The sequence below is a fragment of the Geospiza fortis genome, unplaced genomic scaffold (assembly GCF_000277835.1).
Source record: "Geospiza fortis unplaced genomic scaffold, GeoFor_1.0 scaffold72, whole genome shotgun sequence".
NCBI classification, from domain to species: domain Eukaryota; kingdom Metazoa; phylum Chordata; class Aves; order Passeriformes; family Thraupidae; genus Geospiza; species Geospiza fortis.
This window is the reverse complement of record NW_005054338.1, coordinates 2,460,439-2,488,222: the sequence shown is the minus strand read 5'-3', so window position 1 is coordinate 2,488,222 and position 27,784 is coordinate 2,460,439. Positions and strand designations below refer to the sequence as shown.

At 39.0% G+C, this 27,784-nt stretch overlaps 1 protein-coding gene across 9 annotated transcripts in view; it reads left to right on the top strand.

Annotated features, from left to right (window-relative positions):
* The first annotated feature begins 678 nt into the window (after window positions 1-678).
* POU2F1 (POU class 2 homeobox 1) overlaps window positions 679-27,784 on the top strand; it is a 45,178-nt gene continuing 18,072 nt past the window's right edge. The window contains exons 1-7 of one of the 9 annotated variants that reach the window (XR_004081856.1): window positions 679-1,047; window positions 5,819-5,884; window positions 12,505-12,605; window positions 15,404-15,457; window positions 17,096-17,251; window positions 18,910-19,089; window positions 24,913-25,039. Coding sequence is in view for 8 of the 9 variants with exons in the window: in XM_031058096.1 (XP_030913956.1) it covers window positions 930-1,047; window positions 5,819-5,884; window positions 12,505-12,605; window positions 15,404-15,457; window positions 17,096-17,251; window positions 18,910-19,089; window positions 24,913-25,039 (802 nt within the window). In the remaining variant the exon portion in view is untranslated. The remainder of the gene's footprint in view (window positions 1,048-5,818; window positions 5,885-12,504; window positions 12,606-15,403; window positions 15,458-17,095; window positions 17,252-18,909; window positions 19,090-24,912; window positions 25,040-27,784) is intronic. The other 8 variants (XM_031058096.1, XM_031058092.1, XM_031058094.1 and 5 more) reach the window with 8 other exon arrangements.

Here is a 27,784-nt window from a genome sequence, read left to right as displayed (position 1 = left end):
GATTAATGGGTGTCAAATGTTACACAATACTTGACATATCCACTGCTGCTAAGTTGGCCGTGGCAAAGGGATTACCCGATAATGAATCACCAAGCTCTTTAGCCATTTAAAGGGAATCGTGCCACTTCCTTGCCCTGGCAGGACTCTCTTCCCTGCCTGGGACCTTGCTGAGACAGTGCGTGTTCGCGTGTGGAAAACTCCACACAGATGTGCAAGGCTTGACAGCTTTGTGTTCAGCTTCTACCTTGCTAATTGTTTTCGTGGGATTATTTGGATTGTGTGGAAAGCTTTTTCCAAATCCCCTTTATTACTGATGTTATTGTTGCCAGCAGGAATAAGATTAAAGGTGCTTAAGTCTGTAGAGTTGTTTCTAATTTGTACGTGTCATTTCAGTGGCATTTGAACAGAACTCTGTCTCTTCCCCTCCCTGATCCCCTGTGGTACTGTGCTTGAGTTAGGGCTGAGAAGCCAAGCTATTGGAAGAAAATTCATTTTGTTCCCTAATTATTATGCTGGCACTCGGGAGATAATTTTTCCCTTCATGCACTGCCAATTAATATGCAAATGAGCTGATAAATATTTATACCGTGATTTAAATTATGCAGGGAGCGCTTTCAGTGTACTCTGCAAATGAATTGTTCATGGACTTCAAAGTGCTGGCTGCTGTGCTAACGAGAGGAGATTTGCATAAGGCCCTAATCAGGCGCATACTGATTAAGCTTCATTATGGAAACTGCCAGCTGCAATCTTTGTTTCTATTTTATTACAAAAAGGGGGACTTTTCACGCTTCAGTCGCCTTGACAATGTCAGACACAGCTAGTAGGAGAGACTAAAACTCCACACAGCAACTGAAGTTTCCCTGTTCAGTTGAAGATTGCTATGGTGTAACTGAAGTTGTATTTCTCCCCCCACCTCCCCACTCCCTTTCATGTTCAGTCAGAGCAGTAGTGTAGATTTGATAGAAATTGCCATTCTCCCGTTCCTTGGACTATCTGAACCTGTAGAGGATACCACAGCAATGCTGGACTGCAGCGACTACGTTCTAGGTGGGTACCAGCTCAGCTCTTTCTTGTGGACACCGAGGCTGGGAGATTGACTATGCATAGAGGCTTAATCACATATGCAGAAGGTATTTGTGGGGCTGAAGCTCACCAGTGAATCGGCAGCAAATAGCTGCCTGCTAGATGGATAGCTCGGTCTGTACCAGGGAAATACATGCTTTGGTTGGTTTGTTCATTCGTTTGTTTGTTTTCCTTCTTTTCCCTGGCTCCAGGAGAATTTGTTTCCTTTGCACAGACTTGGGTGATATTAATACAGACCTTTTGCTTTTAGGATTTCAGTCTGAAAAGCATTTGCCTTCTAACAAACACTGGGCTTGACTTGCATATCTGTGTGTTATGCATTTTAAAGCATTAAAATGAATGAGAGGGAGCCTAAGTGTTGAAGGAATTTAGTAACTGTATTGAGCCATTCCACAACAGAATGTATGTTATGTCTGTGTGTTTTTAATATAGCAAGGTTCTTCGTGTGTAATAGAAAATAAGGGGGAGTGCACAGTGGTTGCCATTGATACCGTTGCGAGCTGTGCTTAAGGTTACTGGGATAATATATTTCCTGTGCTGAGATTCCATCAGGACTGCAGAGCAGACATGCCATAATTCCTTCTTCGTGTCTTTTAAAGTTATTTATAGTAATGGATCATCTCAATTTTACAATAGGCTTTATTTATTTTCAAGGCTTTTCCCCCCAAAGCTCAATGTGTATATATATACATATATATATATTTTTTAATTATTATTCTTTTCATTCTATCATATAAGTTCATGTTAGAACTTATATCTCTAAGTAAAAGAATATTTTTTGAATGGTAAATTTTAAAGCAGACGTTTGAGTATGTTTGTTTCTGAATATGATGTGGTTTTTGAAAATGAGTTTCTAAATAATTCTTGTCATGTTTTCACTCACATTGAACTTTGTTTTTCCCATGCACATAAATGAATCATTGTTGCTGGTGCAAATGGAATATTAGGCAGTTCCACTTTAATGGATGAAAGGAAACGGTTAATGTTATATACCATGTTAAGATTTTCTTTGCTTTGCCAGCTGTGTGCAGTCTTTATAGTGCTTCAGGTTGGTCCGGTGTCCACTGCTTCTTTCTCCTGAATGCCTTTGGAAATGTTCCTGAGGGTGTGTGAAAGGCTGGCACAGCACTGCCTGGCGACACCTCAGCCCTGCTAGCAGAGTAGCAGCATGGAATGTATTCACTCCTGAGAGTTTGATTTCAATCATGCACCTGCTGCTTTCGATCCTTCCTTCTGGGGAGTTTGTTTTTAGATAATGTTGGCAGAAGTTGTAGCCCGGGGCCTTTATTTAAAACCCAAGGAAGATCTAAAGGAAGAAAAAAAGGTGAAGGCATTAAGGCTTGGGGTTTTTTTAGCCCACTTCATTTGTTTATTCTTTTAAGTTTGAAGCAGAAATTGCATGAGCACATATAAACCAAGTAGCCTTTTTATTCGACACAGAATGGATCGGTAGGTTGAGTATCCCGCGGATATGAGCCTGTTTTGCTGGTAGCAGTTTTGTGCTTCAGATGGATGTCATACCATTTGCAATGGAAATAGCTGCATTGTTCTTGATGCTTTACATGCAGAAGGCCCACAGATTGAACAAGAAATAGTCAGCTGGTGAAATAATGGATGCTATCCTTCGCTTGAACCTGAGCACAACCAGAAAGATGTTTCTTCTCCCAACTTGCTGCTTTTTTCGATAGCAATGTTTGAGGTCTTTGTTAAGGATGGATCTTTACAATAAAATATTCTTCATTTAGACAAGCTTTTGGTAGTTAAGTAAACTTTGTGTATGTCTAGTACTAAAAAACCTATTCTAGAAGGATGTATTTTGCAGCATAGCCTTACAGAAAAACATGTCCTGGCTTGCTTTTTGGAAAGAGATCTGTACAGTTATAACTTCATGTGACTGAGCAAACTTGCTCATCATGTAGGAAGGCTTCTTGTGTGAGCTTCCTCATGGGACAGAACAGTGACTGCCTTGCTTGAGTTCTGCGCACAGGACAGCTGTGTCCCCTCTCTGGGTTTAGTTTGTTTGGCTTTTTCCATCATTAGTAGCCTGCACCTTGGCTCGAATATTTCAATTCCTGCAACAAACTAGCAACAGGAGGGCCTCTCTTGTTTTTCTAGCATGAATTTTCTGAAGTGATTCAGCAAATGGATTCTGTGTTTCTAAGACAGCTTTCTCAACCTGTACTCTTCCCTTTTGTGGTCAGTTGTATCTTGAGTTCAAGCTATTCTTCTGCTCTGGGCTTAAAAATTACATTCTATGTCCAGCAGCCTCTTGAGTTAGCCTGGTTTCCACAATCAAATGTATTTGACTTATAAGAACTCTTTACTCATTTTCCTGTTGGATGAGGACTCTTCATATTTATGTCCAAAGCAAAGGACTCCCATTTGTTGTTCTCCAGAGTGAAATTTCAGTAGCCACCTGTGTGTAAAGGAATGCTGCTTATCAAATGCTTGTTGCCTATAATCATTCTAAACAAATGTGCTGTTGCCACAGCAATAAACTCGATTTAAGATATATACAATGTCTAGATAGAAGCATAGATCTCTCACCAGAGAGGGCCAAGTCAACAGCAGACATTTCTGTATAGTCAGTGGAACCCATGTTCTGTTTCTAGAGTGTGAATCATGCTATCCAGATGTGGAAAATGACAAAATAAGGAGTCTAGAAGCAATAGGTTCTGTACCTGCAACCTTAGCAGAACTTTTGTTTCTCAAGACTCTGAATTTGTAGCTTGAATGTGCTAAGGAGAGGTTGTGAAAAACAGGGCAAAACTTGCTGAAGTGTGCGCCAACAGCACTCAGCTGCAAAGTTTCTCCTCATTCCCTCCCCCTTTCACAAAGGAATTTAACACATCTGCCTTTATACTAAGGGTAACCCTGATAGTCCAGATCTCTTTTACACGTAGCTGAATATTTGAAAGATTTGAAGGAATAGGCATAGGAACTTTCTGAGGAGAGTTGAGGCTCTGGAGATGTTGTATTAGCCTGTCAGGGGAAGTTTTGTGGTTGTTAAGAGTCCTCTGAATTTTCAAGGCTCTGTTGGGTTCAACTGCCACAGTTGTTCATGTGGAAAATATATTAGTTTTAAAAATATTGATCACAGAATCATTGAATGGTTTGGTTTGGGAGGGACCTTAAAGATTATCCAGTTTCAACCCTCCCTCCAAACCCCCTGCCATGGGCAGGGATACTTTGCTCTAGATCAGGTTGCTCAGAACCCCATCCAAACTGGCCTTAAAAATTTTCAGGATGGAGCATCCACCACATCTGTGGGCAACCTGTTCCAGTGTCTCACCACCCTCACAGTAAGAATTTCTTACTAATATCCAGTCCAAACTTGCCCTCTTTCAGTTTAAAGCCATTCTCCTCTGTCAGTACATGCCCTTCTAAAAATTCCCTCTCCAGCTCTCTTGCAGGCTTCTTTAGGTACTGGAAGGCTGCTGTAAAGCCTTCATGGAGTCTTCTCCAGGCAACGCCCCAAGTCTCTCAGCCTTTCCCCATGGCTGAGGTGCTGCAGCCCTCAGATCACCTTCCTGGCCTCTGAACTCACTCCAACAGGTCCCTGTTTTTCCTGTGCACTGGTAGGAGCAGGTGATGGCACATGGCAGTAGTCCATCTTCTCATTTCCAGCTTTCATGGACTGCCAGGCAGTCTGGGCATTCTTGGAACTGTCTGGGGGAAAGATGCAGCACAGTTAATGCTGCTGCTGTATTCTTCTTCAGCCTATTGGTATTTTGGAAATCACTGCTTTGATGAAAGTACATGACAGAGGTAACCTTTTAAGCACCTAGCGAGAGAATATCCTGGAGTAAAGAGTTCATTTTAAGCTCATTGAAGTTGCTTTTAGCTCATTATGGGAATGGAAGAGTGTGCTCAAGGATTTGCTTACACTTCATTTTATGAGCTGTTCTGTCTTGAGATTCTTTTTGTAATTTTGGTTTGTGATAATGTGGCACACTGGGGTCGGTGGCAAGGAATGAGGAGGTAATAAGCTGGAAAGCTGATGCTGTACACAGAACATCTGTATAGATTCCTATATAAGGAAACTATATTCTCTGTCTGCCATCTGGAGAGGCCCTCTGCATTGCACTGTATTCAGCTGACAGGCTTTGAAACCAGGAACAGACTTTTCAATGCATTCATCCAGAGGGAGAAAGAAGAGGAATTATTTTATGTTTGTATGGTTTTGCCTGAATATATAGGAAATATAAAATAACTTAATGTCTGTCACATTCCAGTAAAATAGAAATGCAGTATTTGGAAAATGGCATCCGTTTAATTATAATGACTGAATTTCCTTTCTTTTGTTGGGGTGGGGCAGGGGGAACAAACACAAGAATAATGTAGGCCATGATGGTCAGACTTAATGTTTTTGAATCTTGGTGTAATCATTGTTCCTTCTTCCCCTCCTCCTTTTTTTTCTCCTATGACTTTCATTGTATTGAAAATTAAGTTTCTACCTATCATTGCCCTCCAGCATGCTGTCTTTTATTCCCTTAATACCATGTTTTCACATATGGGAATAATGTCATAGAAATTTTTGAAATAATATTTATCTGGAAGATTCAGTATCGTGTTCTGATTTTGGTTGTTCTTTTTTTTTTGTGTTATAAATCTGAATTAGGGTAAAGTACATAGCAAATTTGTGCTGTTCTGTACTTCCCTTGAACAAAAAGGTATGAACAGATTTGGGGATTTTTTGCTGTATTGCTTTATCTTTCTTTCTGTTTTAATGCAGACTCAAGAATGAACAATCCGTCAGAAACCAGTAAACCATCGATGGAGAGTGGGGACGGGAACACAGGTAGGAAATGATCAATTGGTGCAGATGTATTCTGGTGGAATTGAATGGATATTAAAAGCAAAATTTCTTCACCTATTTAGTGGGATTTTAAAAACCCACAAAATGAAACAAATAAAAAGCTACACCCTTTGATTTCAGAGACCTGGGAATACTTTTGTCATTAACTGTACTGCATACAGGGCATTATTCATACCTACTTTATTGGAGCACCATCCACACTTTTTATATAAGATTTCCCTTCCCCATTTTTTAATCTGTAATGTTTCTGGTACTACCAAAGCTCTGGTGGCACTAGCTCTCCATAAATAGTCTCATTTTTTCCTGGCAGAGCATACCTTTGGCACTTCTAACTTCATCGTTTATTTTTGGGTTGAAATTTTCCCTGGCAGATGTGGGCCACTGCCTGATCCTGTTTCCATTTTAGATTTCATTCAAGCTGTCACAACAGTTCTCAAGAACAAGTCAAGCAGAGAAAGCATAATATATCAATTTAAAAAAAAAAAATTAGCCAGCTTTATTGTAATTTCTTAGTGTGTTAGAACAGAACCTTGAAATTTGGTGGGGAAGAACAGATTTTGTGTCAGGGCCATTCCGCCTTTTGGCGCACTTTTAAGATGTGACCAAATTCTAAGCCATTGAAGAAGCTCATTGAGCCACTATAACTTGATCATGCTATCTCATGCTTTAGTTTCTTTCTGGAGATAATATAATGCTCATTCTGAATCTAAGAGAAATGACAGTTCTGAATGGAAAGTAAGTAGTTTAACCTAGCTCAGAATCTTTTCTCAGCTCAGAATAGCATTTGGGAAGAGAAAATTCTGATGAGAGGGAACTTGTTGCTTTGAGAGAAGTCTGGTTACCTTGTATGAGGAAAACAAGTTTTCTTCTTCATGGTTTGATAATAAGAGCTTTATTTTAAACTCTGGAGTTGTGATGAAGTTAACATTATTTAATTTTCTTTTTCTGAGAGGTTGGATTATTTCTGCCAATATATGGGTTCAGTGAAAAGGAATTCTGCCTGCTTATTACTGTGTGTTTTGTTGCTGGCATTTCAGGTTTTATAATTGTCATTGTATTTTAATGGGAGTGGTATCAATTTTTTTTCTGCACAGAAGTGTTTTATTATGTATTTAAGGGTCTAAGATTATATTAAACATTATTTCAAAAACATATGGGCTGTAAATATTTCATGATCATAAACAGCATCGAGGGAACAGTGGTTTTAAATATCCCTGTGGACTCCTTGTAGCTGGGGGTTGTGTGTAAACTTCTGAAAAAATTCAGATTTCCTCCCCTGTGTGGCCACAGTTCCCTGCATGTGCTTTCTCCAGAGCACATTCCCAATGCACTTATTTTAGTGCAACTTTAGCAGTTTCACCTCAAGTGAGCTGGTAAGGAGGAGGATTTGTTTTATTCAAAGGTAATCAGTCAATTATCACAGGAGCATTGCATTTACTTCAGCAGAACTCTGCTCTCTTAGGCAAATATTTCATCATTGTGAAGGTGGGGGTCATGACATAAAATGGATGGATTGTAAAGCTGCTTGTAGGTCCTTTCATATTAAAAGGGGATACAATGACTGTATTTTTTTATACTCTTAACATTATGTTAAAATTTTAACATTATGTTAAAATTAGTTATCAAAAAAGTTTGATTCTGACTGGTGTTTAAAACTTTTGGAATTTTGCTTCTTTAGTTTAAATGTTTCCAGTCTTTCCTTCCAGTTTTGTATCCTGATTTTTAAATTACATGAGCTAAAGTAATCTAGAATTTTTGAGGACTCTCTGTTCTGCAGTCATTGCTTTGTTTTAAAACGTGGTACTCTTAAACCCCTGGAGATAGTGATTGATGGCATTTGTGATGTTCTTTGGGAGCTCAAGCATCAGTTGTATTAGTCAACTTGGCAGATGTTAGGCTCTGAAAGGAATACTCAAAGAATGTAATTTTAGGCTTCTGATCGGGGTACTTAGATTATGGTTCTGGGCTCAGTGCATACTTGAGTGAAAAGAAGTCAGCTTTCAGCTCGGATGCTGAGGAACTGGAAGTGCCATTGATTTTCTGTCAGTGCTTGTGCTCCCCAGATAATTCCTGATGATGATTTTTATAAACACTCGGAGTTCTTATTTTTGTTACTTTCTCTAACTGTCTGCTTTCCAGTGACATTTGTAAATCACTTGAGTCTGCTGTGTAAACACTAATAGTCTATCTTTTAAACTTCAGTGGATGCTTGTTTGGGTCATTCCTGTTTTAAACTGTAGTGAGATAATGTGTCTTGAAAATGTTAAGAGAAATTACCGTGGAACGTGAATTTACATTTGGCAGAGCTGGTGTTCTCAGGAAAAAAAAAAAGTTACCATTGGTTGAAGATGACAAAATCAGTAGTTTTCTGAACTATCAGCTAAGTTTCATGGAAGTTAATAAACTTGGGTTTTTTATTTTGAGCTCTGAGTATTTAAGAAACGTCATAAAGTCCCCTAATTATATTGGCCACAATAAAGTGCCTGAAATATACTATGACTTTAAATTTTTTGTGGTAACTGCACTTTGCTTTTAAGCATCTGAAAAACAAACCCATATTTCAGACCAATTAAAAACAACAACCAAAACATATGAGTACAGGAGCTGTTGGATGGCTGTTTTCTTAAGAACATGTATTGACCAACTGGTCATCAGTATTGCACAGTAAGAGAAATCTTTTCCAAGCTTCAGTTGTGGGCAGACAGTCTACATAGTATCTGCTGGAGAAAAGAGAAGTAAGAAAAATATCTTACCTTACAGTAAAACCCTTTTGATCTCCTTTTTATAGGCAGCATAAAATTTTCCAAAACATCTCAACCTTTTTGTTTGTTTAATACATCTTCTCTTGTAAGAGCTGTGTGAATGCAGAACTGTGAAAGCCAAGGTTATAATGACTATGGAAACTGTACTATTATGACATTTGTTGACATAGCAGCAAAACAATAATTATTGTAAGTGTAGTATTTGGAAGGATTCTAAGGATACTTGTTTGCATTGTTTCATTTCTAAAGATTGATTTTTCCACTTTCCATAAGAAGGAAGTCTGTAGAAGAGAGACCATGAGCTATTCTTCAACTGCTAAAATCAGGCAATTATCAATGCTGAACTTGGTATCAGGAAATGTGGATAGGGAAACAACAATTTCTGAGTATTGGGGGTATTTCTCTCTCTTTCAGCAGAAGTGGAGAGAGAGAGGTGACTTGGGAAAATACGGTGATGGTGCTGGGAGATATCTCCCAGAGCACAGTGCAGATACTCCAGCTGGTTTTGAAATCATCCTTCTCCTTGGCTGCCTTCTCTTCCTGAGTTCTTTCTTGCATCTTATTCCACATGTACCCTGATCTGGAGTTCCTCACTCCCTTTCTAATGCAGTTTACAAACTCAGGCTGAAGTCTGATGATTATAATCTGGAATTTTGAGAGTAAGTTGTTCTCCTGACTGCAGGTGCAATGTTACCTTGCCTGCTCTACTGTGTCATGCCTTTACCCTCTGCAGGTACAATTCCAAAATGCCATAAAATAATCAGTGTTCAGTTCTGTTCCTTTCCCTGGAGTAGCACTGTATTAGTCTTCATCCAAACCAACTCTGTGCAGTAGCTGAGCACATGGCTGACTATATGCCAGAATTTAAACATGCTTGGGTTACACTGGACATCAACTGTAAGGGTGAGATTCCATCCCATAGCTGGCTGGGGGTGGAGCACCCAGACCAAAACAAACTGGTGGACTACCAGAAGGGTCAGAACAGGGAGCTGTCCAAGATGGAGCTGGAACCAAGAAGAAAGGAGAGATGGAACACAGAGAGTTCCTACTCTTTTGGGCTGTTTTTGGTGTTAGTGAGCTCTAGCAGTTAGGGAAGTTGGGATGAAGATGGAAAATAGATTAATACCCTGGACTGTTAAAGTCATGATACATGTGATTGTATCTGCTGTGTCTGTTAACCATCACAGGGTTTTGTATTTAACTCTTACCTTGAGCAAAAGTGGCATTCTGGTCCTTTCTGTCCTTACAATATGCTGACCTTCTGCTTCTGACAGCTTCGGTATCCAGCTCCGTATCAGATTTCTTGGATTCTGTGGGAGTGGTGCCACATCCTTCTGGGCACCTTAAAAGCAAGGCCTCTCATACGCTGGACTCACTTCATTTTCCTTGCTCTTCTTCAAAAGACATGGACATCCTGTGATAAATGCAAGCAGCCAGTGTAGCATTCCTTACAAAATTAAGGCTGCATCCAGAAGGGAAGAGACATTGTGCTTCCAGACACCAAAGAGAGTTTAAGATGCAAGTAGTAGAACAGAGAGTAAGCAGGTGTGATGTGGATTTTTTTCACCCTGAGTTTGGTTTTGGGAGGCCTGGGGAGAGGGAGTTGATGTCTTTCAATTTAAATTGATTTAAATTTCAATTTAAACTGATCTCTTTAAATTTAAAGAAAATGTTGTTTTCTCTCAGTGCCTAAGTTGCTTGTTGGAAGCCATTAAGATTTTAAGCTCAGTCTTGGAGCTTGTTTTGTTCTAAACTATCACCTAAGAGGCTTTTTACAGATTTCCATATTAAGGGACAGCAGAACTCCTAACTGGAGCATTTCTTCTGCACACTTGCACAGTAGTTCTCTTTTAACATGGTATCATGATTTTTGAGGCTCTTTGTGGAAGATAGTTAACTAGAACAGCTTCACCTATTTACCTAAGGTGAGGCCTGCAGCTGGTTCTCTCAGAAAGATACATTTTTTAACCCCCACAAGTTTCCTATTGGAATGAGGAGTATTTGCCCTCCAGTAGATTTTCTTATCTGTATTTTTTTCACTCCCTGACCATTGAAAAGCAATTCAAAACCTTTGATTAAATGAGGTGGTAGGTTGTTTCCTTTGACTTTTGGTAGCTATTTCTCAGGAATTATTTTTATATATTTAGCCAACTGCTTTTTCATTCCCTTTGCATTTCTGCATGGAGAGAATTCTGAAGTTTATTGGAAAGAATGAAGATAGATGAGATTCTTCTGGTTCTTTCCAGCAGACCTTCTTATATACCATTCTTTGGAGAAAGGCAACCAAGTTGCATTCCTTCAGGAGCAATTCAGACCAGTGAGAGTCCCTATATGCACTTTGAATTGGAATGTTAGACTAATGTAGCAAAATAATTTGATGCAGTTTAAAACTGGAGTATTTTTAACCCATCTGTGGATCTTTGGCTGCATGTATGTCTCTTAAGTTTGTAAACCTTGGCCCAAAGCATAGAATTGAAAACTTGGGAGTCAACCAAATCTTCCCACACAGAACCCCCACCAAAGATGCATCAGAGGGCCACCTTGGGTATACTTTACATGGATGGTAGAAAGTTTGATATTATGTCAATGTTTAATTGAACAGTGGCTCAGTCTTTGGAAATGTGACCCATATAAGCTGTTTGCAGGTCAAAATAGCAGTGTGAGGTATTGGACAGTCTATTTTACTAATCACATTTTATGCCTGCTTGCTTTTGCAGATGTTTCCAAGGAATAGCAACCACCTGTTGTTGTTCAACAACGGTGACTTTTGCTCAGTAGATAACCTAGGTTTTTATGGCAAAGAATGTAGATGATGGAAGGAATTTTGAAGTAGGAGTTACTATGCACACCTTCCTGTGGGCACTGAACAAAATCTGATTGTCATGATGAATAAACATGCAAGTCTAAAGCTGGTTTAGCTTCATTTCAGTCACACAATTTTAAAGATTGCATCATCTGTTCTAGAGATTCCCTGCAGCCTAACACACATGGAGTCTCCCTTCCTGTGGGTAGTAATAAAAAAAACCACCACTTGTTTTTTTCTTTTTCTTCTCACTCTCAAATTATTTTGTGAAACATGTAGGAAAATAACCAGGTTTTAGTTACATGAGAGGAAGTGAAGAAGCAGAAGCAAGCCAAGGCAGTTATCTTATCTAATGAGACCTCTGAACAAACTTTAACAGAAATGTAGAGGAGTCATTTCTGGAAAGAGTAAAACTGTGGCCCACTAGTGCTGTATATAGATGGGACTTCTGTTTTCATCAGGTGTTATTTTACGTGTCCTTTAGGAGAGGTGGCTTTTATATGAACCTTGCTGTTGGCACTTTCTGCATTTGTAGTTAATCTTCAGCTGTTGGATAGGGGGTGCATGGAGAATGGAAACACAGTTTAATCACAGCAGCAAGCGCCCATTTGGTTCTCAAATGGTGTAGAGTGTGATGGGATAGTAGAGTACATAGAAACACGGGTCATAGAATTGTTTAGGTTGGAGAAGACCTTTAAGATCATCAAGCCCAACTGTTAATGCTGCCAAGTCCCCCTTTAAACCATGTCCCTAAGTGCCACATCTACACATCTTTTAAATATCTTCAGGGTACACAAATAGATGATGGAAGCTAAAGAAAGTATGATGTTGATTTTGTTCAGCTGACAAATGCTCTATTACTGAAGCCTTGACTCTGCTTCCCACCCCACTTTCATTAAAAAAATGCAATTCTTGTTACTCTCAGAGTGGTTTTTCACTATATAATGTTGAGAGAATAGCAGGAAAGTTGGGTATTGATTGTTATTCCACTTACTAAAAGCAGTAATTAATAGTTTTCAATATCTCTCTTTCTCCAGGCACGCAAACAAACGGCCTGGACTTTCAAAAGCAGCCTGTGCCTGTCGGAGGAGCAATCTCTACAGCCCAGGCCCAGGCCTTCCTTGGGCACCTTCATCAGGTAAGAGAAGAGACATTTCAAACAGAGGAGACTCAGCTGCCCACGTTCTCTTTTTCTGTGAATGATGGAGAGTCATTTATTGGAACATAAATCTGGGTACACCACCTGGTTAACGAGCACGGATCAGAAAAGTCCTAATTGTGGCATTCACTTCATTGCATTAGGGTGCAGAACATGTCAAGATAGGGTGAGACCTCTTTGAGAGAACTACAAATCACGTTTTTGGGGATTTGAGAATTTCTAAATGTTGTGGTGTGGTTTTGAGCAGCTTATTGTTTGTTTGCTTTGTTGTTGTTGTTTTAACCTTAATGGAGATGCCACATTGAAAGGCAAGAAAAAATTTAAATTTTTTAGGAAAGGATTGTATTGGCCCAATGGCTACCAAGGTTCCAAAACTGTCACTTGTCTAGTTAAAAACACTCTTACAGATTAACTAGAAAGAAAGTTGATTGTACTTACTAAGCATATATGGCTTGTGAGGTTTTCTTTTTTTACAAAAAATTTATTTCAGTGACCTGTTTGTCAGATGATATTCAGACTTCTAATACTATCCCTCTGTTCTGCTGCTGCTGTGTTTAGGGAATCAAAGCTGAACTTCAGATGCAAGCTGAAGCAAAATGGGGCATCCCTAGGTGAAGAGAAGTATAAGGGGCATTTTTTTGTAGTTTTTTTTTATCTGCTCGCACTTGATGTATGAAAACAAATGTCCTAATTTCTTTCCCTTCCTCTGCACCAAGTTAAACTTTAAAATACTGTACCTAATTGGATGACCTTGAATGTTTGAGGTCTGAGGTTGCACAGTTATTGTGGTATAATTGAAGTACTGAAGCTTTTATGCCCTCTTTTAAGAGCTCTGAACTGCCGTTTTATTGTATGGAACATTCCACACGTCTTGTCACATAATTGCAATTTTCCTAGCAGATTGGTTTATATAGGACTAAGGGAGTGCCACTGTTTGAATTTGCTGAACCAATAGGCTGTTGTAGGCTGCCTTTATGTGGAGAGAAGCTGACTAGTTTTTATGGCTTGCCAGTGTGTGTTTAACATGGAGAGAGATACTGCTGTTCTGCAGAATTCTGTGTGTTTGTTTTAGTCTTTGTTTTGTTCTATAGATTGACCCAGGACAGTAATTGGGTTTTGCACAGTCCTTTATCCTGCTTTGGAAATTTATTTATTTAAACAGTTGTCAGGATCTTTATAACTTCATGTTTGATAAAGTGTGATTCATTTCTTGAAACTGGTTCAAAGGAAAATCTCAGGTATTCTTTTATTCACCTGCAGGTGTGTGGGAATCTATTGTCAATCTGTCCTCTGGTAGTGAGGCTGCTGTTAGTGGGGTGTTATTCAACCTTAACACACAGTGCTTTGCTCTAGACTAATGCAAAGTACTGGGCTGTAGGCAGCATTCAGCATTTCTAATTTGGAAATGTTGGCTGTGTGGTGAAAGGGATGTCCAAATTGCATTCACAGAGATTTTCAGGAATGTGCTGGCTGTACCTGAGCAATCAATATGTATTTGTAGTCTTTTATGTGGTGTTTGTGTAATTTTAAAGTATTATTTGGAGTATATAGTTTGGATGTCAGGGTGCTGTTATTTAGGCTATTCTCTGCTGTTAATCCATGGTAAAAGCACAGATTATATCGACTGTGTCAAACTGTATTTTGCTTCTGATGTGGAGGGGCTTTTCTGGGAGTGTTTGCTTTGATGTAGATCATGCTTAGTATGTCTAGTACCTTTATCTAAAGCAGTAGGAAATATTTCCAAGATGACTCTTCCAAGGTTGGTTGTTCAAAATATTCAGTTATTAATTTAATGTACTGCAGTTTTTCCTGTGCCTGAAAATACGTGGACTTTTCTATGTGGGGACCATATAGAGGTCCTCCATCTAGAGGCAAGAGTGCTACATTTTGCTTTGCTTTATTGTATCCTTACATGTCACCTGGTTTTCAAATGAGCAGTGGTTTTCAAACATGTCCAGAGATGGAATTCTCTACAGGCTGTTACTCTGACCTTTGAAAGTGTTGGTAATTAATTACAGAACATTCCTTCTTTATAACTAGGGGTGCTGGTAGAAACTAGGCGAGACTGATTCAAGTGGGTTTCGGTAAATGAAAAGATAGCATTTTTTGTACATTTTCCTCATTAGAGATAAAAAAGCACTCCAAAAATCTCACTTTCCGAATCATCCATTTTTCCTTGCTGCTCACCCACAGGACCACCTTTGGGCCTGTTAATAACAAAATCAAATTCAAGTTTTAAGTATACCTGAATCAATACAGCTTTTGTAAAGTGTCTCTGGTGCTCTGCGTTGAGATCTTCTTTTCAGTGGCTGAGGGCTGCAAATACTTGAATGGGTTAATTTGAGGGAGTGTGGTCATACTCAGGGTTCTGTGCTGTGCATGTGCTTGCTCATATCAGAAAGCTGGTGAATGGAGTGTTGGGCTGAGACCCATTCTGAAATGGGAGTAGGATGACAATGAGTAGACCCTAATGCCCTGCCCTGGAGCCTGGATTTTTCCTATCCAGTTCAATATGCTCTGTTTCAACTCCGTCCATACTATCTACATCCTTAGGCAGGGATACCTTCAGTAAGAGGTAGATAAACAACGTTGTGAAAGTCTTATACATCTGTTTCAGCCTGGAGTACAGCCCCTGTTCCACTGATTCAGGTGTTAGAGGGGCATGCACTGTTCTCGGGGGAGTTTTTTTGGAATGCGGGTGGGGAGATTGTTCTTTTTACATTATTAGTTTTCTGTGGATTCTACATTTTTTCATTTCCATTTTTGCACTGTTGTAGGTCCAGCTCGCTGGAACAAGTTTACAGGCTGCTGCTCAGTCCTTAAATGTACAGGTAAAGACAGTTACCTTCTGCTGCTCATCCTTCTCTCATCCCAAACAGCATCAGTAGAGATAGTTCTTAACCTATGATACCTTACTCAGTTTTTTCAGTCTGTCTGGTTTGGCAAGTGATAGGTATGAAGGAATAACACTTCTACAGCTGTAAATCAGGTTCAGGATTTGTAAGCATTCAGGCTTTGGAGTTGTTTAAAACATGGAGTGACCATAAGTTAATGCTGAATTTTAGTCAGGCGTGGTATCATGCAAACCTTAAAACTCCAGGAATATTTCATGTTCTTCTGTTATTAACTTGCTTTAAACACATAGTGAGTATTACTTAGCAATTTGTCCTTACTTCTAGTAACTGTATAATAGGAATATAACGTAGCATTAACTATATAATATGGCTAGTTCAGACTGCTTGTGTAAATAACACACAGCGATTTCAAAGTCAGAGTAATTGTTGTTTAATAATGTACGTGAGGCAGCAAAGCTTTCAAACTTTCCTATGATGCTGAACACTTCAGTTTATCTGTTAACATTCTACTTCCACTCTGTACTATATTAAGGGGCAAGGGATGCAGTTTTATTGAAAACTGATTTCAGTATTGCATGTTATTTAAGAACGTAGGTAGTGCATTACATGAAATGCAATAGAATGTGGACCCACTTATACATAATAACAATTTGGAAAGAAGAGGAGGTATAGTGACCTTCCTTTCTAAGAGGAAGGAGGCAGAAAATTGCCTTGGTTGCCATGGTAAACTTCCATCCCTGAGAGAGATGTTGGCAAACAGGCTGTATCTCCAGTGCAGAATGTTTACAGTCCTGTGCTGTAATTATCGCTCAATGACTGGCAGAATTAATCAGAGCCTTTATGTTAATTAGCCCGCTCTGCAGTCCCCAAAACAGGTGGTGGAAAATATGCAAATCTATGCAGAATTGTAATGTTCTGCATAACCAGTTTTAATTATCATAAAACTCTCTCCCCCTCTTCATGCACTTGAATTTCCTCCCTCTTGTCTTCACAATTTCTTCTTTAAAAATAACCAAACAACCAAACCACAAAAATAAATCAAAATAAACTTGAATCTTTTAAAATAAAGCAGTATTCAATTAAATAAATGCATTGAGTACTTAAAAGCACTGTGTATATTATATATCTTGCTGTAGGTAGAGAAACCTGTGAGGATTTTTGAAAAAAGGTTCTGTATAAGCCAACAGTATGATGACTTAGAGGTACAGGATGGAGATAGAGAAAATGGAAACACAATCTCCTTTCCCTCGTTCCATTGTTCAGGATTTTAGGCAATGAATAATTTTAACAACCTTCTCTTTCTTCATGGTGAAAGGTAGCATCAGCTTCAGTTGCACGGTGTAAAATGAAGTGAGACCTGAAAATAATGTCAGAGAGTTACAGGAGACCAGAGAGTCTCTTTGTTTTGTTTAAGCTGCATTACCTACAGACGTGTTTCAGCAGTCGTAGCTGAGATGGTGGGCACACAGAGCCATTGCTTAAACACACTCTTAAAATAAACCCAAGGGCTTTTCGTATGCAGATGAAAGATTTTTATTGTGCAGTGTTGAGATAGCAGCGTCATACATTAACATCTGTTTTACACTATAAAGAGTTGTATTTTTTTTTGACTAGTCTAAATCTAATGAAGAATCTGGGGACTCTCAGCAGCCAAGCCAGCCTTCCCAGCAGCCTTCAGTGCAGGCGGCCATACCCCAGACCCAGCTCATGCTGGCCGGAGGACAGATCACCGGGGTAAGAGTTACCCAGGGATGCTGCAGTCCCACACAGGTATCATTGAGGGGCATTGCAACTGCCTTTAATAATAGTATGAATTTCAGTGGAAGGGGCAACAGGAAATATTTGGCTAGAAAAATAAGCAGACTGTAATATTTGGGGTTTGTCGCTCAGTATTTGCTTCTGAACATCAACAACAAAGAATTCTTTCTCTCTGTTCTCAGTATCCCTTTTGACCCTGCAATGAAATTAAAACCTGTTGTTTTACAACAGTTACAAATGAGACAGTCACTGATGTCACAAAGAGAAATTATTTTTTTTCAAGATTAAAACAAGGCATGGGAGACCAAGACTGAATCTTATAGCTGGGCGAAGAACAAAAATTATGGGAATTGTTAATTTTTCCTCTTCTCAAACACATTTCTTTTTAAGTAACTCTATTAGTACTTTCCTTAAGCCTGTTGAACCCTTTTGTTCTAACCTACTGATTTTGAGGGGTTTTTAATTGCAGCAGTTTGGGAATATATATGGGATAATTGTTGTTTTAGACTTTCTGGTGTTTCTGAATTGTTGTAAAGGCTTTCAGTCATTTCAAAAAAGCAAGTTTTGTGAATGGGCTGGTTAAAGAATTTGCTTCCCCATAATCAGTTTTGCAGTATAAGAGTTTGTGTGTTAATAAGCTTAGGGCAGTTGCTCCGACAATATATTTATGACTTGAAGTGTTAGGTTAGATCATCCTTACACTTGCATGAAATGACTTCCTAATCTCAGGCTCAATTGTTAAATCTTCTCCTATGTTACTATGTAAATAAACATCCTATTTAGTTTTCAGTCAAGCATTGAAAGTTTTAAAAGTGAGACTGTTTCGATGTGTTGTTAAAACCTGGCGTATTTTATTATTTTTTGTATTCTCAGAAAATACTGGTTTGTTTTAATTCATGATTGTCTGCTGTAGTGAAACATTCAAAACTCCAGGCCTATGCAGATACGGGTTGTAGTAAATATGGGCATCAAGATTCATTTACATGTAAAGGAGACACTGCTGCCACCTGTTCCACAGAGATAATGTGTGCTTGGGAAAGGGAAGGGATGTAAAGTTGCCAACTCTATTCTATTAAAAAAAAAAAGGCAGATGGGGAGACTTGGAAAGAAACAAATGGAGCTCATGTTCTTTACTTATATCTTAGGGCATAATGGAAATGATGGAATATGGCAGGGATTCATGCTAATGTGAAGCAGCTGGGGCGTTATCAGTTTGTTCAGTAGCCATAGACAGCATTCCTGCTTCACATTCATCTGGCTAATCACTTGCTGTTCTGCTGGGTGTAAATTTCCTTTCAAATCCTGGCAATACTGATTCTTTTCTTTTGCTTGCTACTTAATTGCTTTTCCCCTGAAACTCCTGGTAGAGTTGTGAGGAAAACTTCGGAGCAGAGTTAGGTTCTGTAGGTTCCAGGAAGTGCAAATGTTGGTGGTGGTGGTGCAGTTTGATTTGTGTCAGGCCTGTGGTAGGTTGGTTCCCACATTGTATGGAGTAGCCAGCTGTCCTTCCTTCCTTAAGCTGTCCTTCCTTAAGGCCAGAGCCCTTGGCCAGTTAGTGGAATAGCCCTAGGACTGCCTGGTTAACATAAGTAGTACTGAGCTATCTAATGACTTTGTAGCTGAAGTGGCTCTTCCCATGATTAATGGCTGTGTTTTCTAATTGTTTATAGCTCACGTTGACGCCAGCCCAGCAACAGTTATTGCTCCAACAGGCGCAGGCCCAGTTGCTGGGAGCTGCAGTGCAGCACTCAGCCAGCCAGCAGCACAGCGCTGCTGGTGCCACCATCTCGGCCTCTGCTGCGACGCCGATGACGCAGATCCCTCTATCTCAGCCAATACAGATTGCACAGGTGAGCCTTGAGGCTTGAGAGGGTGGAAAACAAAGGAGGTTTTTGACTGATTGCACCATTCGAATGAAATTTGTTGTTCCTCGCTCAGTGAGTTGCTAGAGTCCTCGAGTGTTGTTAGTCTTTCCTCGTGCATCCTTGGATGGTGAGGTTGAAGTTTGATAGTCTTAGTGAGCAATGTGTGCCAGCTGCTCCTCAGTTCCGCTAGGCTTCTGAGTTTGTACCAGAGTCTGAGTAGATGCTGTGTTTTCTGAATTTTCCTCCTTGTAGTTAGGGTGAGAAAGGAGAAAAAAGGGTATGGAAAGATGCCTGCAGAAGTTGCACTTGTTGAGATCTGCATGGATGGGAAGTGATGCCTTTGTATCAAAAAGGATGCCTGTCAGACCCAAATGATGCTTGTTAGAAGCAAAATGATAGAGCTGAAGAATGGCAGTTTGACTTGACCCGTTTGTGTGCTATTTTGGCTTGGTGTTTAATGCTGCAGGTTCCATGACCAAGAATGGGCAGTCTTGTGTGTCTGGAGAGAAACTTGGGGAATGAGTCTGGTGTTGGAATCTGTCCAGTCTTATGGTCTGGTACTAAAGACTTGTCAGTTCTGAAGAACTGCTCTCTGTGGATGTTCTGCTTACTAGAAGCAGGAAGGAACCTCCTGGGTCTTCCAGGACTGGCTTAATTCAGTGTGGAGATTGCAGTGGCACTAACTCTGTGCTGTGTGTATGTAGTGTGGAAAATCCTTAGACCTGTGGACAAGGATAATCAAATGTGCAGCTTAGACATCTTGGATACTATGAGTAGGTGATTGTCTTGCTCATGCTGAGGTCCATCTTTCCATAGATTAAAGCTCTTGGTACATAATATCTGTTTTCTTAGTCTAGCTGTGCAAAGTGTGTGGGGTATATAATCTTCTAAGCTGCTGCTTCATAGAGTGACCGAGTTCTTTGAGACTGTCTGATGCTTTCTGTTCAGGTTATTTTCTCTTGCATTCAACTGGGCTGAAGTGTCCAAAAAGTGAACATAAGGTCTGATTAAGGACAAGAATGGAAATGTTGCAATTGTCTGTGAAGTCCGGTGGTGAAATGTTCAGTCCTTTACTGTGCTGGTCCACTAGCTGAATAACAACTGCCTGGCTGTGGTATCAGGTTTTCATTAGCTGAAGTGACAAACTTTTGTGGTGTTGGTCTAGAAGTTCTGCCCTCTCTGGCTGTCCTTAGAGAGGCCAGAGTGGTGCCATTCTGTTTTTAAAAGGCGAGTGCTGATATTGCTGTGTTGGTGAGATTCCTCCCGCTGAAGCTCTTGTTGCACTGGGGGAAGTCACATCACCAAGTAATACCTTTTGTAGGAAAGGAATCCACTTCACTGGCATGATGTAGAGATGACTGAAGGATGTAGCATTCAAGGAAACTTGTAATTCTCAAGATCATATCTCAGTTTTGTTTCTTCCTACTTCCTACTGTCTGTAAGCAATAATACAGACAGATTTCAAGAAGAGGATGGGCAATGTCCTTGTCAAGGAAGTTGTTGGTTATAGCTTTTGACATCTTTCCATGCACCTGTCATGGAAGTTCCCACTTGATGGGATGTGAGTCTTTTAACATATATGTAAGCAATCCATAGGTGTGCCTCTTTTCTTCCAGGTGTGCAGCTTAAGATAGCAAGGTCTGCTTCACTGAAGTGTGGTGGGCTAAAATTTCCTATTTACAAAATCTGTATCTTGAACTGTCTGGCCTTAGGTTTGTCAAAAGGCCACCAAAGCAGTGGATACCAGTGTGGTGCGTGTGTGAGATGTTTCTAATCCTGCTCTCCCACCTCAGTGCAAAGCTCTGAAAATGTGTGAAGCATTTACAATTGTTAGTTTTGTACTGGCTTTTCCTCCAGAACTTAAAAAAATGTTCAGAGAAGTGTTTGAGAGGAGTTTAAAATATCAGGCATGTGCTGTCAAATAAGAGTTTCTGAAGGCAGCATTGTCTGATTTGTGCACAGTGAGCTAAAGGCTCTCTGAAAAATAGTGTGTGATCTTGTAGCTGCCACATGCAGAACAAATTAAGGTTGTGCTTGTTTTCTGACGTTTCTAATTACTTAAATGTTTGACTTTACAATTAATGTCTTTTAGGATAGGTTATTTTGATACATAAATGAGCTTGCTTGAATCTTGTTAACTGGTCCTTATGATGAAAGAGCAGGGCATAAATTGTGCAGGTGTTGGATATAATTTGTGGTACTTACGGAAAACATCTACCATCTAGGTTCATGGGTAGATAGCACCATGCTTTTTGATCCATCTTGGCAAGGATTTGTAAGCAGTGCTCAGCTTTGTTTGTGTTGCTATTGTAAATATATAGCTGATTATACAAATAGCTGAATGTTTGTTTTAATTGATGGGTTTTGAATAATTGATTAACTGGCAGGTCTCTGCAGCAGGGGAATTACCATATTTATTTTAATTAACTAATTGCAAAAGCATGACTTCTTTAATGTGCATTGCAGTTCACGTAAGGTATCTGCTGCAGCAGCCTGGTGAGGAGCTTGTGCTGCTCCTGGAATGACACTAAACAATTGTGTTTCAACTTTTGGGGTTTTTTATAGACTTCCTTGTTTTCAGGATCTGTGCTCTGTATTTATGTGATGTAAATCTCAGAATGATTCAGGTGCTTAAGTTTGTGCTGAAGCTGTAATTGGAAATAATGGTATTGAATTTAGAAATTTAGAAATTTTTTTAAAACAAAAAATCTTCCTCACAGCAAGACATAGCACTTGACAGATTATTCTGCTGAGGTAGGATTTGGATTGTTTTGATCTTTCTAAATTGCTAGGCAGCACCAGAAGACATGCATGTCTCCCTGAAAGTCTTCCCATCTCTTTCTATGTGCTTGTGCTAGCATACAGATTTTAACACTGAGGAAAAAAAGATCAGTATAGGAAAACAGTGTCAGGTTTGTTTGTGTGTTTGCTATTGGGAGATTTATTGTAATAGTATAATTAACTAAATAAAAAAACTTTCCCAAGGTGGAAATAAAGTTGAATTTCAAATGCATTTGAGAGGCTGGTAGGGCTATTTAGGAGTGATTAGCCTTGGAGGTATCATTTTCATTTTGTGTTGCAGAATTATATTTCTGTATTTAAACAAGACTTAGCCAACATACCATTTACCAAGGCAGATGCACAGAATAAGATTGCTTATATCAGTTCTCCCTGAGGCCTCAATTTAAAAACAGTTTTCTCATATTAAAGTGTAAGAGCCTGATGATAAGAGCTGTCATGTCTTGGCTGGGTAGCCAGTGTTATGAATACCATAGTCTTAAACAAAAAGCTCTCCTCCTTTGATCTTACAGATACACTGCCACTGTTTCTTTGTATTCTTTCTTGCATGTAACTCCATCTCCTGTGGGGGTGCTTCAAATCATCTGAGATCTTCTTGGTCATCTGGGGTGATTTCATTTGTTTGCTTTTGATTGGGAGAGGTCCTTAACCTGTCTTTCCATTGATACTTTGTTCTTCCACAGTGTCTTCCCAACTCTTCCTTTTGTGTTTATGGGTTTTTTTCTCTTATCTACCTGTATTTTCATCCTGCAGCCTCTCTTTATTTCCTTTTCTTCTGCCCAGTGTTCACAACCTGAGTCAGCTTGCCCAGCTCTTTACATTTCTGTTTTCAACTCTGCATCCAGTCCTTACATCCATTCCAGTATGAGCCCCCTCTGAGCTGGAGGGTCACCACAATCTGCAACCAGCTGAGCATTGAAAATCAGTGAATAAAGGAGTGGAGATCCATGTTGTGTTGAGCTCAAGAAGTAAGAGGTTTGGTAGCAGTTCTGACCAATGTGATATTAGGATGTGAAGTCATAAGAAACATGGAGTTCCAGGATAGAGCTGGAGTAATTATTGGTCTCTTTCAAGAAGGAATTTTGCCTTGATTTCTTTGCAGTAGTTGCATTATTTCTGCAATTTTCTGTAAGCAAACAATATTATTGACTTTAAAAACACTTTTTTGCTCATGGGCACTTTTTAAAATTTTAGCATTCTCTTATAAAATGGAAGTTTCCATTTCTTAAAGAGCGTTGCTTGATCAATCCATCTGGTGTCTGTCTACCATATTATTACACTGCATGCTTTTGACTTAACAGGGCTAAGTAGCCCAAGTGATTGATGACCAGTGTCTGTGTAATGCAGGTTAAGTAGTCGTTTTCTTATAAAGCCTGTCTATGGTCTCATAAATCAGTGGACTCCCTATTTTTTCCCCTCCCTAGTCTTCCTTTCTGACATTCCCCACCCCTCATCTCCTGAAGGAGATTGTTGCAACTTCCAAGTTAGAGTTTTAACAGATTTAAAATAATGTATTGTCACAGATAACAGCATTGTGTAAGAAAGAAGTTCTCTTTGTGAGTCTGTCTTGACTTCTAATCCACTGCTGGCAGTGAATGGCCTGTCCCGTCCTCTGGTTAAGCAGGTTGTGGGAATGCTCAGTAACCTGTATCAGCCCAAGGGGCAGCTTAAGGAGCAGCTCTTTGTTCCTCTGGTTCACTTGAACTCAGGTGTGTTTGGGGCTGTGGGAAGATGAGCAGCTCCAAGCAGCCACACCGGGCACTGCTGCAGCTGAGCACAGTTTCTCTGCAAACAGGGACCTGAGTGGCTGCCCTGAAACAGAGCTTTGGGGGAGTCTTCTTGTCTGCTTGGTTTGGTTTGTGTAATGGGAGTTTGCAAGTGTGGGAAGTATTTCATTCAGGCCTTTTTCCACCTGTTTGGTGAGTATTTTGAAATAGATTCTTCCTGGAAGGATGGAAAAATCCAATAAGTGTGTTTAGATCGTTTTCATGGATTACCACTGTTATGTTGGCTGACTTCACAGTGTGTTTTTTAAATTTCAGTTGCTCTTGTTATTGTGTTGTTTGGAGATGAAAAGAAAAAGGCTGTTTAGGGGGAACGATTTTTAAGCAGTTCTCTGTTTTCATTCTCCAGCTAAATGTCAGGTTGAAGCATTTTTCTTGAAAACTCAGTTTCTCAGAGATTAATATTTTACATTGAGACCTGTCATTTAATTATAGATAATTAATAGTCCTGAATGATTTAAGTACATAAAAGTAGGGTTCTTCAATAATGCAGTGTTTTGGATTATTCCTTTTAACCTTTCATTATAGTCCTATCTATTAAGCTTATTGTAATTTGTTTCAGAACAAATGAAATATATTTACTAATTGAGTTAGCTACTTTCTGAAATTTGAACCAAACAACCAGAGTGCAAACAAGGAATCTCTAATATTTTGCTTCCTTGTTGTTGATTCAAATGGTAATTGCAGACTGTTGTTACAAAAAAAAATAGCTCCCAGCTAATATGCTTGATTTGTAACAGAGTTCCATCCTCAAAAAATAAGTTTGAGAGATCTTTGTGTTGGGAAGTTTAATGTATTTGAAAACTCCTGAATTTGTGGGGAAAGAAGATTGATTTGTTTGTTTGTGGTTTGTTTTTAAAGCAGAACAGTTCTGGATATACTTTGCTGGGTTATTTAGTAAATAACTTCGGTTTTATGAATGAAAGTGAAATTCAAATTGCCATTTTAAAGGATATTCAGTAGCAAGACTTCTGTGTTTGACATATTTTTTCTCTCAATGTTAGAGTATAGCTGGCTGATAGGAAATCTTATATTGGGAATTATTGCTGACTTACATGTCTAACACACAGCTCTTTCTTTTCTTTATTTTTTTTCTTTTTTTCTTTTTTTTCCCCTTTTTCTTTTTACTTTTTTTTTTCTTTTTTGTCTTCTGTCTTTTTTTCTTTTTTTTTTTTCCTGGTTTTTTTTGGTCTTCTTTTTTTTTTCCCCTTCCCGTTTCCTTAAGGATTTGCAGCACTTGCAGCAGCTTCAGCAGCAGAATCTCAACCTGCAACAGTTTGTGTTGGTGCATCCAACAACCAACTTGCAGCCAGCACAGTTCATCATCTCACAAACGCCGCAGGGGCAGCAGGGTAAGTGCTCCTTGCCACAAAAGCAAATCATACACAGCGGTTTTTTAGGGGAGAAAGTGAAACTCAGGTGGTTCATACCAGTGCCCAGCCTTCTCCTAGACAGTGGCTCCCAGCTGGCCTTTTCCCCTAGGTTTATATCCTGAGTATGAGACTGGGTGGTGTGGAATATCTTTGGCCAGTTTGGGTCAGCTGCCGTGGCTCTGGCCCCTCCCAGTCTGCTTGCTGGTGAGATGTGTGAGAAGCTGAAAATTCTCCTTCACTCTAAATACTGCTTGGCAATAGCTAAAACATCAGTGTGTTATCAACATTGTTCTCATCCAAAATCCAAACCACAGCACTGTACCAGCTATTAAGAAGAAAATTAACTCTATCTCAGTCAAAGGCAGGACAGACTGGGAAAAGATTACAAAATCAAAAGTCCTTGTGGGAGTCTGGAAAAGTACTTAAGCCTAAAGAGCATACAATGAATTTTGTCATAAACTGAACTAATAATTAACACCTTGGGAAAAGAACTAGAATGCTGGATTTGTGTAACAGCTCTTATAATAATATTTTGGCAATGCACTGGGTATGACTTACATGCCAAAGACAGACGAGGCAGTGGTAGGTGGTGCTGTGTCAGAGCACTTAAGTTGTTGTACAGTAGCTTTGTTCTGAGGACTGATGTGTTCAGGCTGCAATGCATCACAGTGCTGATTGCACCCCATTTGTTGATGCCCACGGAAAACTGCATTTAGCCATGGCTTCTTATGCTGATATACTCCAATGGCCTTTTTTCCCCCCTTTCTCTTCTACATGAACTCTACTCAGTTGTTCAGGTCTGGTAATCCAAAGATTCTTGCTCAGAAGGCAAATCCTGTTATGCTTGAAGAGTCCTGCAGAGCCTGGCTGTCCTATAAAGCAGCTCTTTGCACCTCATTTTTTTGTGTTCTTTTCAATTTTTTCATGCATCATTCCTTCTTACATACTATGACTTGGATAGAACTGGCTTTCCATTACGCTGAAGGGCTCTTGCTGTCTGAATGCTCTCACATTTGAATAAAGAGTTAGTCAAAATTACCTTCCTTTTAATAGGACTTGATTTAGGAGAGATTTTATACCAGCACTGGAAGAAAATGGCTGAAAGGCTATTCATGAGAGCATTTAGTGATGTACGGCTTTCTTAAAATGAAGCAGAACTTGTAAACTTAACATACTCTACTAGAAGAAATCAAACCACTGAAATTTAGTTCAAAAATCCTTCAAAATAGGTGCTTGGGGTTTTTTTTTGTTTTGTTTTTAATAAATTCTTCTAAGAAAACAGCAAGCACAAAAGCATTGTTTTGAAAAACTCATTGGTATTGTTGTCTGCCTACATTTTCCAGCTAATTCTGCTGGTTTTATAAAATACCTTTGAAGATGCTTTACAGAAAGGAAAACTAAGAGAAGCACATTGTATTCATCCCCCAAAATGAGTTGTTTGAATTATAGAAGGGAAGGCTTTCTTGTTTGCTTAAAATCTTCTGAAGTAGAATAAGTATAAGATGAGATTTTCACAGTGCCTTTTCCAGAGGCCATCTCTGAAAAATCATTTCTTCACTACAATTTAAGACCTGCATATTGCTGTCATCACTGACGCAGTGCAGGTAGAGACATCATGTTTTACTGGTAATGTGCAGCCTGGACAACTGAATAGCTCAAAAATGTAGGAAGATTTATATGCTGAATTCTGACCATAGGCCATTAGTGTGTGACAACCTTCCAAACTGAAATGCTTGAATAGATCTCATTTCCTTTATAAGCACTCAATGATAAAGCAACATGTATGTCATAATACCCCTTATATCACTTTTTGATATGTTTTTCTTGCAGTGTTTCATGGTTATTGTTAGAAGATCTCAAACACTACATTATTATTTATGAGAAAGATTGAGAAAGTGTGTATTTTTATTTTGTTATTTCTTGTTGTATCTGACTTTTCCATGTTGTTCATGTCCTATTGCTCCATTACTCAGCTTCATAAAATAATAAATATTCTAAAGAAACTAGCATAGAATTTTCTTCAAAACCAATGGCATTCTTTTTTTTTTTTGATGCTTCATTGGTATTGCGTGGAGCTTTATATATGTACACATTTAATAATGAACATAAAAATTCAGATTTGTGTATAGATTATGTATTCTGGAAGAAATTTGCTTTACAGACTATGCTACATATTTTGTGTATGCCATATAGTCATGTAAATGAGAAACACTGTTTTTAAATGAGAAGAGTTTTGAGGGAAATAAGTGAAGAATTGTGTAGCTAAACAAGATTATATCAGATGTAAACATTTGGTGAAGAAAAATGTTTTACTTGAAGAGGCAAAGGGTACAGAGAAATGGAGTTATCAGCAATTGTATTTAGATTGTTGAAGGGGTTTAACATTGTGAGCCGAGATCCAACTTTTGAAAAAATTTAGGAAATTCAATACCTAAAATATTAATCAATAATCAGGATGTTATTCTGCTATCTTTCTTCAACACACACATTATAGCTCCCAGCAGCAGATAGGAAATTTTCCCCATAAATCCACTGCTGTATGTCTAATGTAGTCACTTCCTTTTCCACATGATTTCTGGCTATTTAGGGGCTTATATGAAACAAATTTTAAAGTTCCCATTTTTCATGGCTGGTAATTGATAACATTATAACTGAAAGAATTGTTTCAAACCTCAGCAGATATGGAGAAGATTGAATGGAAATAGAAATTTGGAACATTTTCTT